The sequence below is a fragment of the Branchiostoma belcheri genome, unplaced genomic scaffold (assembly GCF_001625305.1).
Source record: "Branchiostoma belcheri isolate BF01 breed outbred unplaced genomic scaffold, Haploidv18h27 scaffold98, whole genome shotgun sequence".
In the NCBI taxonomy this organism is placed as follows: Eukaryota; Metazoa; Chordata; class Leptocardii; order Amphioxiformes; family Branchiostomatidae; genus Branchiostoma; species Branchiostoma belcheri.
Genome location: NW_017804664.1, coordinates 741,804 through 755,754, shown reverse-complemented (window position 1 = coordinate 755,754; position 13,951 = coordinate 741,804). Strand labels below are relative to the sequence as shown.

The window sequence follows — 13,951 nt, the reverse complement described above, 5'->3', positions numbered from 1 at the left end:
GCATTCACATTGCTGCTACTTTTGTCTGTGGGACTGCAAAGGTCACAAAGTGGTATGGACATTGGGGTGAAGTCTGCCATCTATGATTGACTGTATAAGTCTAAGTCTTGTCAGGTCCCAAGTTTGACCCTACATAACCTCTGTACCATCATTCACCAATGCCTTGCTCAGTCTTGTTCTCACTTATTCCACCACCTACGTTCACAGCCCTTATTGACAACTCTGTAAAGACGACAAACCCATTTGTGCAGAGTATACACATATTTATTTTCCTGCAGACAAAAGACCACGAAAAGTCTTAAACCTACAAAAAGAAAAGTACGAAACAAAAGTGAAAAGGAAAGTATTAAAAGAGAAAAGGTCCCAGTACTGGGTCCTTCACCAGCTAGTTACTACATGAGGAGTTAAAGGTAAGGGCCTAATGATGGATCATACACATGGGCATGTGCATCTGCAGCCACTCAGGGTGCCAGTAGAAGCCGTCCCACCTGTACTCGCAAACCTGCAGAACGGAACAACAAGGAACAACGTCAGGGCAAAGGCAGAACGGAACAACAAAGAACAACGTCAGGGCAAAGGCAGAACGGAACAACAAGGAACAACGTCAGGGCAAAGGCACTACCGTGAGATGTATGTGCATAACCACTGTGATACGAGTAGTAATCTACCACAAACTGTGGAATGCCCTTTTGGGTTCTTTTTGCAACATCTTAAACCGGAAGATTTTACAGTCCCTATTTTTAAATCTCAAAAGCAACGTTTCAGGATACGCGTGGACTATGCATAATCTAGCTGGCCTGAGCTTGGTTCTGGATAAAGCACGGTTCTGGATAAAGCACGGTTCTGGATAAAGCACCGTTCTGGATAAAGCACGGTTCTGGATATGCGTATTATGCAGAACCTTGCCTGAGCTTACTTCTGGATAAAGCACGGTTCGCGTGGACTATACAAAGCCGTGCTTGAGCTTGGTTCTGGACGAATGATAACCTTTATTGTACGTTCATGCCCTATCGGGCTAAGTACAGGTGAACAGATGAAGAGATATATAACATATTGATATAGCACGGATTTTAATTGAGATTTTGTGCGTGCGTTTTTTTTTTCTCATTTCATTATCTCATCGTGCGTTATATTGAGCAAGCGTTGTGCAGTTTATCTGAACACTGCCGCTGCTCACCGTGCACGGGGCTTTGGGCTTAGCAACGAGGATTTTAGCCTAGGAACGGGATGATCGTGTCCCTCCTCACCTCGGTGAAGGGCTTCTTGATGGACTTCTGCCTGAGGATGGAGGTGAGAGCGGAGGTGTGCTTGGGCACGAACACGTCCAGGTAAGACTCGTGCAGGCGGGTGCAGGTGCCGAAGGGAGTCACGGTGATCTGGGTCTCGGGAACCTGGATGTCGTCAAACCAGTTGTGGGACAGCTCGTGGCGGATCCAGAACTGCTCGTTACCTGGAGAGGATCAATAACCAATAAATAACCTATCAATAACAAGAGTCAAGAGCCACATGGCGTGTAGGTGATGTGGTTGAAAACGACCACGTAAATGACAGTGCCCCCCCCCCAAGTGTACACTAACAAGCCTGAGTGGGAGAGCGACATTCCCAGCACACATTATAGTACGATATTTACCCCAGAGCTGGTGGCTCCACATGTCCCTCTCCCAGCGCTAACCCCGCCCCGGCTAGCCTACCATAGTCTGGCTCCCAGGCCGCTAAAGCTTACCCCAGAGCTGGTGGCTCCACATGTCCCTCTCCCAGCGCTCGGAGTCGTAGCGGTGCTCGGGCAGCTTCCAGTACTCGTCCACGGACCAGGTGGGCACGTAGACGATCTCGTCGCAGGGCACGTACTCGCAGGCGGTGGGCAGCATCACGGACTTGATGTAGCCCAGGCCGGTCTCGCAGGTGAACTCAACGTACTGGCGCACGAAGGTGGTGGGGCGGCTGGGGGCGGAGACAAGGAAGGATTTTTTTTAATATTCCAACAGTAATCACAAGACGTGGTGACGGCACACTCAAGTTTGTGAACTTACCTGCTAGTAAGATAGAGGTGCGCCTTACATGCATGCTACTGTTAGGCAAGTAGCAATGCATCTTACCTGCTAGCGAAGTAGCAGTGCACCTTAACCTAGGAAGTCAGTTTGCCTTACCTGCACATCTTGATGGTGTACGGGATCTTCTTGCCGACGCGGTTGATGAAGACAGTCTTGTTGATGGACTCTCCGTAGCAGGTCAGGTCCTGAACCTTGGCGTTGCAGGTGCCGTTACGCTGGAACACGATGTTGCTGAAGGTCTGGCCGTGAGCGGTGTACTTGTTGATGTAGGGGTGGTACTCGACTGTGGGAAGAACATGATAATTTTAGGACTCAGAGGTATACACAATACAGACCAAAGTTGTATGTAGATTGTCGAACATCTAACGGCTATATCATTGCATTATGGGTATATGCAGGAACTTGCCCGTGAGCGGTCTACTTGATGTAAGGTTGGTACTCGACTGGGGGAGGACAGGAAGGTTTTAACATCTGATGTATCTCCTTGTAATCTAGTGGCTACATAATGACATTAGAGCATGGGGCCCATGGTGATCTTGTAGGTCTGAGCTAAGCTAGATTAGTGTTGAACTTAAGGATTGCAGAACTTGGATTAATCTTGGGGATTGCAAGAGCAGGACTTACAGGTAGATGGCAGGATGAGGGCCTCCAGAGAGTGCATGAGCATGGGGCCCATGGTGATCTCGTAGGTCTGGTTGACCAGGCTGATGGGGCTGAGCTGGATGCACTTGTGGTGGAAGCAGGAGTGCTCGCCGAACATGGTGAAGCCCCACTCGTTCTGGCTGCTGGTGCTGAAGATCTTCTGGGCCTCCAGCAGAGCCTTGGTCACCTTCCAGCGCCAGATGCCTGCAGAACGGGAAAAAGCATCTCAGGCTCAGCAATCTGTATATAATGGCTAAGACTCTGTAATGGAGGGCTTTTGAGCTTTAAGGAAGGCCAGCGTAGTAGCAGTACGTGCGAAGTAGCAGATAAAAAAGCACCCGGAAAGAGTCAGCGAAGGTGCAGTATTCTGCTACTTTGCTGTAATGGTCCAGGCTAAAGGGATCCTAGGTGCAGATCTTCCTCAACTCTGATCTTCGTGTTTCATTAGGCCAAGGATTATACGACGGTTCAAAGTCAAAGGAATCTATGAAGAAGTTTTCGAGCGTCACAAGAGTTCTAAACGGCATCACCATGATTCGTCAGTGTTTAGCAACTCTTCAAAGCAGTTCCTGGCTATATCATACAAAGTGTATTCATTATTTAGGCATGTTGAGCTAGTAAATGAGTGTGATAAAGGGATACTAACCGTCGCGCAGGTGAGAGGTCATCATGACGGGCATGGGCACGTAGCCGAAGTGGCACTGCAGGATGGACTTGTGGTCCACGTACTGGATGGTCTTGCCTGCAAAATGACACGTAATATAAGAAAGTTAGAAGTGGTAGACGGCGGGAACAAAAGGGTTAGAACAAGTATGGGGGCCTATATGAGAAGTTTAGCTTTGGACTTTTATGTTTTGCTGGATGTGTCACTTATTGGGCAAATTAGCTTAGCATGTGGTTCCTCAATAGCTAACCAAATTTAGGGCAATACTATATATATAGTCTTAAACTCTTGCACAATGTTTTTGGAGATGTTGTTGTTGGATACAGAAATAGATATGAGTACCGCCCTGCGTCCTGTGTTGTATCTAAAGACGTTCTTTATAGTATATGAAAACGTTCTGTGTTGTATCTTAAGTTCCTTACCGTTGGGGCAGACGAGCATGATGTCCCTCTTGCGGATCTCCACATCCTTGATGAGGTCCTCGATCAGGTGGGACTCGAGGAAGGTGATGTCGCCGCGCAGGTCCTTGAGGCAGTGCATGCTGCCCTTGTAGTGGTAGAAGGGCTCAGACACGGTCTCGGTGCAGCGGTGGTCCTTGTAGCCGGAGCAGGACTCGCACAGGTGCTCACGGTGCTCCTGTGGGTTGTAGAAATTTGTGAATACATCCCGTTAGTAGTTTTGGTTGGTTTGGTTTTTCTTTAAAGCCCACGATCATGATAATGATCATTCTGACTCATTTTTACCTGAGCGAAGTCGTTTAAAGTTCCTTTCCCAAGGGCACATGATCGGTGACTTGGAAGGATTCTGACCAGAGCCGAATGCTCTGCCGTTACGCCACGCAACACCGCAAAACAAGTTTTAGAGGTGGGTACAACCTATTGTAGTATAAAGCCGGATAATGCATTCACATGCAATCCCATGGAGTTCCTTTGGATAGTAGGAATATGTAATTGCATCAGTTTTAGAGATCTGTAGTAGCGTATAGTGAGGACCAGAAAATGGGCACAGCACGTGTGGTTTAATGTGTACTCAAGACTGGTATTGTTTTGCTAGTTTCTCTAGTAACCCTAGAGACACATAGCAGAAACGTACCATCATCTTCTGGAGGAAGGTCTCGTAGTAGGGCTGCTTCCAGATGGGGTTGGTGTAGCGGTTGACGAAGGTCTTGAAGATGGGAGACTCCATCATGGTCAGGTACTGGGTCATCACGGGCAGGATGTTGATCAGGGGGCTCTTCCAGGGCTCAACGGTCAGCTGCTCCTCGAGCTAAGGTAAACAAACAAACAAACAAACAAACAAACAAGTCAGTAAGAGGCTCTTCCAGGGCTCAACGGTCAGCTGCTCCTCGAGCTAACGTAAACAAACAAACAAACAAACAAATCAGTGAGGGTTTCTTCCAGGGCTCAACGGTCAGCTGCTCCTCCAGCTAACAAACAAACAAATAAATCAGTAATGGGCTCCCCAAGCTAATGTAAGCAAACAGGCAGACACATGAATGAGGAAAGGCACTATTTCCTCTCATTAGAAAGAGTAAGGTAGCTTAGTACAGATCTGGACAAAACCAAAGCGCACTTACAGACAAACATACACATAATAGGCTTCCAAAAAGCCTTCTATTTCCGGTTGTATATATCAACAGGATTGGTCCAAACACATTACGAAATTCAATGTGAACTACTCAGTGATAGTGACTGTAGTGTACTCACGATGGGCATGTAGTCGATGAGGATCTTAGGCAGCAGCTCGGGCAGGTAGGTCTGGAACTGGAAGTACAGGTGGCTCTGCAGCTGTAAGTATAAACAGTGGGGGTTAACACAATTGTACAGAATGGGTATGATTCATATTAATTTAACTAGACATTTGTACTTTTAATGATTGCACAGAACAACAAATGCCTTCTGGTGGCTTTGATGCGGACTGTTGTGTACAGTAATCAGCCCTTGAGCAAAGTCGGATGGACTGAAGGTGATGTAAGGTTAAAGACCAGGGTTCAGGGATTCAAGGCTAAAGGTTAAGGGTCAAGGTTCCAAGGTCAAAGCAATACCAGAAGACAGACTAGGCTCGAAGACGGACAGGGTGAAGGTGATGTAGGGGTCAGGTTCAAGGTTAAGGGTCAAGGCTCCAAGGTTAAATCAGTACTTACTAGAGGCATGACCTGCTCGAAGACGGCCAGGGTGAAGGTGATGCAGGGTTGAAGGTCAGGGTCAAGGTTAAGGGTCAAGGTTCGGAGGTTGGATCATCACTTACCAGAGGCATGACCTGCTCGAAGACGGGCGGGGTGAAGGGGATGTAAGGTTAAAGGTTAGGGGTAAGGGTTCGGAGGTTAACTTACCAGAGGCATGACCTGCTCGAAGACGGACGGGGTGAAGGTGATGTAGGGTTGAAGGTCAGGGTCAAGGTTAAGAGTCAAGGTTAGGAGGCTAACTTACCAGAGGCATGACCTGCTCGAAGACGGACGGGGTGAAGGTGGTGTAGGGCAGGATGGTCTGGTACAGCACCTGGGTCATAACCTTGGGCAGGATGGTGGTGGGGAAGATGTGGGTCAGCATGTAAGGCACCACGGTGTGGGGCAGGGGCTTCTCGCTGTACACCTGTGGGGAGGAAAGGGAAGATGTGGGTCAGCATGTAGGGCACCACGGTGTGGGGCAGGGGCTTCTCGCTGTTCACCTGTGGGGAATGAAATAAGGATGAGCAGTTGTTACGTGCAGCGATGTGTAATGCAATATAGGCATGTTCAGGCGAGATAATAGTTTAACCAAGCAAGTTTAACTACTCCCGGTTCCAGGTAGTAACCTATGAGACAAAATACTACGTCATATATGATACTAGGCGAGTCTGATATCTGTTGCTAGTGCTTGTGAATGCCCAACTGCTATGTTACACCGAGAGACCTGCACATCGAACTGTCATGGAGATTACGTTGCTTATAGCTATCTAGCTATCTACTGTACGTGGTAGTTAGTACTTACGGTGGAGGTAGGCACGCTCATGAGGTGCTTGGGGAATGTTACAGTACTTACGGTGGAGGTAAGCACGCTCTATGGGAATGCGGTACTTACGGTGGAGGTAGGCACGCTCATGAGGAATGTGGTACTTACGGTGGAGGTAGGCACGCTCATGAGGAATGTGGTACTTACGGTGGAGGTAGGCACGCTCATGAGGAATGTGGTACTTACGGTGGAGGTAGGCACGCTCATGAGGTGCTTGGGGATGTCGAGCTGGTGCAGGATCTCGGGAGTGAAGATGGTCTTGAGGAACTCGGGAGTGATCATGCTCTTCATCAGCTCAGGGGTCAGCATCTCCTTGATGTACTCAGGAGTGAAGACGGGGGTCCTGAAAACAGTGACAAATATTGGGAATAAGTACAAGCTGTACAAACATAACAGGATCAAAAGTTAGACATGAGTACAGCAATGCCGGTATTCGCAGGAAAATACACCATGAGGAACTTTAGACTCTTCTTCAACGTAAAACAAAAACACCAAACATTTTCTCAGCCGTGACGGGGGACGATATTGCCTTCGGACGAACTTTGACCCACTGCTGACGTGAACAAAACTTTGCAGTACTATGGCCGTACTTGGGATACTCATTGAGGTCACCTGAGTTAGCGCCTAATGGCAGATACTCTGAACACTTGGGATTCAGCCCCGTCAATATTGTAAACTCCTCACAATTTAGCTATTGGCTGCAATAAGACAGTATAGCCGGTCCACTGAATAATGTGTACATGTGTTATATGGGTTTTTACCTGAAATAAAGAATGAATGAATGAATAAGGGTTATAAAAATTAATGAAGCCCACTTACTCCTTATCGTGGAAGTCGTAGAACTTGAGGTGCTGGGTGAGCGGGTGGATGAACTGCTTGTAGAAGGAGACGGGGACGTGGGCCTTCAGCTTGCTGATGAGCTCCACGGGCATGTCCTTGAAGTACGGCAGGGTGGTGTACTGGGTGTAGTGCTCGATCTCCTTCTCGATGGGGTAGAAGTGGCGCATGAAGCTGAGGAGAGAGGATAAAGAAACACACAGTTTGAGTTATAACTTCCTTTAATTCATTACTGGAGACAGGGAGTAAGATCGTGTGCTTGAAATAACAAGTTCAAACATCGTAAGGAAGGTCATAGTTGTCTAGTGTGGGGAAGGATGTTTGATCATGTAGTACAATACCGAGTGCCGAGACAGTTGTATCCAGAACCGTGCTTTATCCAGAACCATACTCGGACATATGATCGTGGATAGTTCACACATATCCAGAACCGTGCCTTAGGAAAATCTACGTGCTTGGATACACGGAAACTATCCAGAACCGTGGTCGTCTCTGACCTATCCCTGACCCATTAAGGCATAGAACCAGATATGCGAAGTTCTGGAAACAATGAAGTCCGAACTTCTCTAAAGATTCCATTGTTACCTGGGGGTGACGTTCTGGTAGGTGAACCAGGTCCAGGTGGAGGGGATGTTCCACATGTACCAGTCGGTGAAGTTGGCGAAGAAGGTCTGGTTGTAGCCGTAGTTGAACTCGTATCCGAGGATCAGGTCCTTGGTCATGTTCCAGTGCATCACGCCGGGCAGGCAGCTGTGCTTGAAGTACCTGGGGACGAGACATGGTGGAGTTTAATAGGTTTATAAAGACCTGGGAACGAGATATACAGTTAGAAACGTTGCTGTCAGTTTTGATGAACTTTAAAAAAACTACATTGTTAACGTTCTGCTTTAAGTGATTTTAAGTCCTCTATTCTTAGTGCTGCTGCTTTCTGCCATCGCCTTATTGTCAGTTTCTGATGCAATATAAAGTCAGTCTGGGAAGAATTACTGATATACGTACAAGTCAAACTCATGCAGAAGTGGTCACAAGTATGGGTTTGACTGTATGTCAATGCAAACTTGTACGTAGGTATGTCAATGCCCAGGTAGTTCGTACTGTTTGGTCACTACCACAGGGTTTTACTATATATCAATGGCCAAGTGGTCCTGCAGTGCTGGTCACGTCTAGTATAGGTCTGACTGCTCTCTTTTTTGTGTACAATGCATTGCTGTAGTATCTTCAAAGGCAACTTGTAAATACACCTGTTTCGTCCCCTCCTATTGATAAACGTGTTTGTGACTCACTTGTCGACGGACTCGAAGATGGATCCGATGCGGGGGATGGTTCCGTTGGCCAGCAGCCAGCCGATCGGGTACTGGAAGGAGGAGGGGTGGGAGATGCCGGCGTGGCAGGTGTTCAGGTCCTTCAGGTTCACGTAGGTCTCGTGGTGGCCGAAGCGCCTCCTGACGGTGTCCTTCAGCATGACACCCACGGTGTAGGTGTAGATGTTGTGGTCGTAGACCTTCTTGCCGTCAATGGGCTGTGAGGGGAGAAGAGAGAATGATGGTGTTAAATTTTGCTAATAATAAAATGAACCTTTTTTGATGGCTAAACAACTCTTTCTTTCCATGTTTTCTGATAGCATTGGTGTCTTAAAGAGGTGGATATACGACACAAATACATGGGTTTTCTGGAACCAATTGTCAACGCTGAAATACTAGATACCGAGATGGTGAAGTATCTCAAAGGGTTGTTAAAAGATTGTTTGTCCTGACCATGCCAGTATGATTAGTAGGCAAGCGCAGAGTGGCAGTTTCATCTTAGGAACGTTGCTGCCATTGAAATAGCATAACGACTTGAGTTACTCATCGCCACTGTTTTGAAGACGTACTGGCACACGAATTAATATGCGTACTGTAACGAACTTCAAGGTGGCTTATTGCTCTTCCTTAAAGAAAAAAAACGAAGTCTAAGCAACTCACGGTCTCGAAGACGTCGAAGTACTGGGACATGAAGGGCTGGAGAAGGAACTCCTTGCCGCCGATGAAGGTCTGCATGGCGTCGGTGGAGACGATGTCGCAGGTGCCGTTGTGCACCATCTTCATGCACTCCAGCTGGGAGGTGGCCAGCACGCAGCCCCAGCTGATCTCGTTAACCTGTGGAGATGTAATAAAACGTACATGAGCGCCACGTAACGATTCTGAACAGAAGTGCAGGTTGTGCACCATCTTCATGCACTCCAGCTGGGAGGTGGCCAGCACGCAGCCCCAGCTGATCTCGTTAACCTGTGGGAATGTGTTCACCGTGTTTGAGCGCCGCCTAACAGAAATTTACGGAACTGCATATTCTTAACTCAGATCTGAAAGTATATCTCGACCCCAAAATTGGATACGGATACAAAACCTACGATATTTTAGGAAATATCACTCTGTAAGACAACACCTGTGCTGAACTGAGAACTATATACGGTTTTAACAGCAACGGGTGCATCTGCCTGGCTAGCCCTTTGGCTAACTTGGAGTGTTTGTTTAAGCTTCTCACCTTCTCGGTCTTCATGAAGTACTTCTGCATGGACAGGCACTTGTGGTAGGACTCCTGGTGGTAGACGCAGAAGCGGGCGGTGGGCTTGGGCTTCAGGGCGTGGCAGGTGTCGTAGATCTGGAAGAAGTCCTTGGCGAACTGCTTCTCGGAGTCGATGCGGACCAGGTCACGGCAGTTGTCCTGTGGGTTGAGAGAGAAGGAGAATGAAAATGTGCAGAATGAAAAAAACTGTACCTTTTATCCAATGCTAAAGAATAATTTATATATGTTGTATCATTTGTTAACTTTTCAGTTATACTGATTTTCAGTTATAGTGATCTCAGTTAAGTTTTCTCGTGTTACTTGATTGTATGATTTACTTTTATACAAATTGCTTTATGTTTATGTGTCCCAGGTCCCTATATCCCCCTTGGAAATCAACAATTTACTATTGAAGAGGCCATCCAGGTGTTTATAAGATGAAATAAATAAATAAATAAATAAATAAATAAATAAAATAAAATAAAGTGTTAATGTCATAGAGAACGAATGGCGACAATTGTATGCACTGATCGGTATCAAACCTCTTCTGGAGGTCAAGACGTTAGAGGGAGAAAGTAGCGTAAAAATTTTACGGATATGGATATTAGATACAGGAACTTACGATTCGACAGGACAGGCTTCCATGTACCTTTGATCAGTCGTTGCTATATGGTTACATGGTAACAGTAGGAATGAGAAGAAGAAGAAAGAAGACATAAGGGCCTTACCTGGAAGATGAGGTCCTTCTTCAGCTGGCCCCTGCAGTAGTAAGAGTCCACGTCAGAGCTGAACATGTCGAAGGTGGTCACCTTGCTGGAGAAGGTCTGCAGAACAAAGTTTAAAAACAACGTTATAAGACCTGCAGATCAACAACATTGAGATGATGATAAAGTCTCCGTAGAAAGTTTTCACTTAAATATTGTTCAGATTTGAGGCTACAGTAACTAACCATTGTTGTTAAAAGATCTCAAAACTAGGGGACGTTTGTGCCCCGACAGCATTGGCCAAAGACCTCTCTTGGATTTTTCCCTTTGATATTCTACAGACAAAAGGCCACAGAAAGGTGATGTGTTCCAGTCCCTTGACAGTGATGTGAAAAGATCTCTACTCAGACTTTTGGATCTTTCTGCTTTACAACCTGCAGATGGAAGGAGACAGAGAGTTTCTGTATGTTCAGGTAACTTATGTGACAGCTCTTCACTACATTAGTATCTACTGTGTAAGGTGTAAAAGGCAGGGACAGAAGGCTGTTGTCTGTGTGTTCCCACCTTGACAGCGTTGATGAGCAGAGTCTGCAGAGTGTTGATGTACTCCTCGGAAGCCTTGTGGGAGCACAGCAGGGTGGGGCGGGGCAGGTAGCCCATGTGGCAGCTCTTCACGTGCCAGTTCTCCAGCTCCTCGGTGTTGTCACGGCACACAAGCTTGTAGTCGCGGCCTAAACAAACGGGAAAAGTGTTACAGGATGCCATATATGTATGTTATAGAGTGAATCTAGTACACGGCAAACAAGCTTGTAGTCGCGGCCTGAACAAATGGGGAGAGTGTTACAGGATGCCATATATGTAGAGTGAATCTAGTACACGGCACACAATCTTGTAGTCGGGGCCTACGGGAGAATCACAGGGTATCTGTTATGGAGTGAATTTACTACACGTTACACCAGCATAGATTCGAGGCCTACAGGGGAAAACGAAGAGTTTTGCTATGGAATCAATTTTGTACTCGAAACACCGACTTGTCGTTAAGATCTTCGTACACATCTGGCAGACAATACCCGTCTACAGGCACTTTGTCCTTCAGAAACCGGTAGGAAATCTCTTCCTTCAGTAAATCATGGCATAAGAGCAATTTAAGTCTGATAACACTACATGGTGATAATGAGACGGGGGACGTAACAGACTTTTTTTCATCCTCAGCTCAAGCTACCTGCGCCATATATCACGTGCCTGTAGAAGTGGGTCATGAGGTTTGAGAAAGCCTGGTGTATTGCCCTAAAATTGGTTCTTTGTATTATGACCAGAATCTGGTCCATATCTGTGAGTTTGAAATTGCGATTATCATGGTTGAAAGTACTTTGAGTGTGGAAAGAGAACTTACCGAACTTGTCCATGAAGGTGTCGATGTAGTGGTGGGGCAGGAAGGTGACCTGGCCCTTGCCCTCGGTCAGACAGCGGGAGGCGCCCTCCAGGCCGGAGTACTTGTCAAGGTACCTGGGCAGACAGGGAGGAAGTACGGTAAGTACATTTTCAGAATGAAACGGTAGTTTTCAGAATGTTCACCTAATATCGCTGATGTTTTCTGTAGTCTTTATCACTTTACATTTTCACATATTGGGTGGATGAGCATGATAACAGAAGTTTAGTTTCGCGTGCAGGTTATATTTCGAATTCCATTCCATCTGTAGATTTAGTAGCTCCATCTGACGCTATGTATGGATGTATAATCGATATGTGTATGTCTTTGCGCCGCTGATGCACAACAGGAACAAGTGTAAGGGTTCTTACTCCTTACTCCTTGTTTTAACATTTTCAACTACAGAAAGGGTTCTTACTCACTATCATTGTTTTGCAGCGATCATTTATAGCTACAGAAAAGGTACTTACTCGTGGCAGTACTGGCGGTCCTCAGAGCCGCACAGCTCGCACAGGGTGCTGGGGATGGTGCGGTTGTAGTTCAGGTAGCTCTTCAGAATGCCTGCGGATAGAAATCAGGCGATCAGAATACAGGCATATACTTACTCAGGCATTTTTAAAGACTAGGCGACAAGCAAGTCACTTAAGTCCATTTACCTGAGTTTTCATGACTTATGTTCTCTACGTGGAGACTATGTCAAGCATGATCCAGTAGGCAAGCCAAAAAAAAGCTACTCAAGCAACTGGATATGATTTTGGAAACGGTCAGACGTTTCAGGTAGCATCCACTACCTTTCGTCAGTGACACCTTGCAAACGTACTGCAGCAACTACTAGTGCCAAGGTGCGCTGCTGGAAAAACTGTGAAGCATGAAGAGTTTTAGCGTAAAATAGTGTTACAAACTACAAGCGGCACGTCGTAAGAGTCTTACCGGGGACGCAGCTCTTCTCGAAGAAGTGGACGAAGCTCTCCATCATGTTGCCCTTGTGGGGGATGATGTTGTGGTGGATCATGTGGCAGACGGGCAGCTTGAAGCTGGTGGGCTCGTACACGGAGGCGTGGCAGGTGGTCTTACCCTCCAGATCACGCCAGGTGGAGATGGGAGAGGACTTGGGAACAACAGCCAGGCTGATGGACTCCCAGGACTTCATGTGCTTGGAGACTCCCAGCTGCTGTAAACAAGTACACAAACAAAAAATAAGCAAACAAACAAATAAATAAACAGAGATGGGGGAGGACTTGGGAACAACAGCCAGGCTGATGGACTCCCAGGACTTCATGTGCTTGGAGACTCCCAGCTGCTAGGGTGGGAAATAAACACGTCAACAAACAAATAAACAAACAAACACAAACATGGGGGAGGACTTGGGCTAATGGATTCCCAGGACTTCATGTGCTTGGAGACTCTCAACTGCATTTACATTTACATGCCAGTAAACAAACAAACAAGGAAACAAACAAATAAAACAAAACTGAAAACAAATATTAAACCTGGAGGCTGCATTTGGTGGGTGTATCTTTAAGCTTGTAGCTTTGTTTGCAACAGTTTACAATACATAAAACAAACTGAACACACCCGCCATCGCTATTGCGTGTCGCACTGATAGAAATCGCCAGGTGGCGCTTTTCGCCTACCTTGAGCTCGGGCAGCTCGTACAGGATGGGCTTCAGGTGGTAGTTGCGCATGCCGGTGTAGATGTCCTCGCCCTTAGTCATGACGACATCGGCGTATCCGAGGTCAACCCTGGGGCACAAAGAAAGGAAAAAAAGTAAGTGAAAAGGCAATGCTTCTTTCTTATAACGAAAATTTCTAAAGAACTCTGAAAAAGACAAACACACGAACAGTAGCGAAATTCCGCCACGTTGCACACACACACACACACACACACACAACACACACACACACACACACACACACACACACACACACACACACACACACACACACACACACACGAACTAGACACACATATGCAAGGACAGTTTCGTACTACCCACTTCATGCAAATGGAAATATGATAAGTTCAGAGGCACTTCTTTCTTACAACGACACTCTGGAGAACTCGGAAATCAAACACAGTTGCGAAATTCAGT

The 13,951-nt window shown here is 46.6% G+C and overlaps 1 protein-coding gene across 5 annotated transcripts in view; it reads right to left on the bottom strand.

The window, feature by feature from the left end:
* Positions 1-242: 242 nt before the first annotated feature.
* LOC109461985 (major yolk protein-like) overlaps positions 243-13,951 on the bottom strand; it is an 18,281-nt gene continuing 4,572 nt past the window's right edge. For 3 of the 5 annotated variants that reach the window (XM_019758465.1, XM_019758466.1, XM_019758463.1), the window contains exons 3-24: positions 13,493-13,601; positions 12,789-13,029; positions 12,329-12,419; positions 11,823-11,935; positions 10,994-11,160; positions 10,454-10,549; positions 9,705-9,884; positions 9,146-9,319; positions 8,468-8,703; positions 7,770-7,949; positions 7,167-7,358; positions 6,534-6,690; positions 5,787-5,948; positions 5,064-5,144; positions 4,450-4,623; positions 3,780-3,993; positions 3,340-3,435; positions 2,676-2,897; positions 2,148-2,334; positions 1,724-1,941; positions 1,248-1,450; positions 243-502 (exon numbers count right to left, since the gene is read on the bottom strand). In XM_019758465.1, the coding sequence (XP_019614024.1) occupies positions 419-502; positions 1,248-1,450; positions 1,724-1,941; positions 2,148-2,334; positions 2,676-2,897; positions 3,340-3,435; positions 3,780-3,993; positions 4,450-4,623; positions 5,064-5,144; positions 5,787-5,948; positions 6,534-6,690; positions 7,167-7,358; positions 7,770-7,949; positions 8,468-8,703; positions 9,146-9,319; positions 9,705-9,884; positions 10,454-10,549; positions 10,994-11,160; positions 11,823-11,935; positions 12,329-12,419; positions 12,789-13,029; positions 13,493-13,601 (3,577 nt within the window). In that variant the 3' untranslated portion in view covers positions 243-418. Of the gene's footprint in view, positions 503-1,177; positions 1,451-1,723; positions 1,942-2,147; positions 2,335-2,675; positions 2,898-3,339; positions 3,436-3,779; positions 3,994-4,449; positions 4,624-5,063; positions 5,145-5,786; positions 5,949-6,533; positions 6,691-7,166; positions 7,359-7,769; positions 7,950-8,467; positions 8,704-9,145; positions 9,320-9,704; positions 9,885-10,453; positions 10,550-10,993; positions 11,161-11,822; positions 11,936-12,328; positions 12,420-12,788; positions 13,030-13,492; positions 13,602-13,951 lie in introns of all 5 variants that reach the window. The other 2 variants (XM_019758467.1, XM_019758464.1) reach the window with 2 other exon arrangements.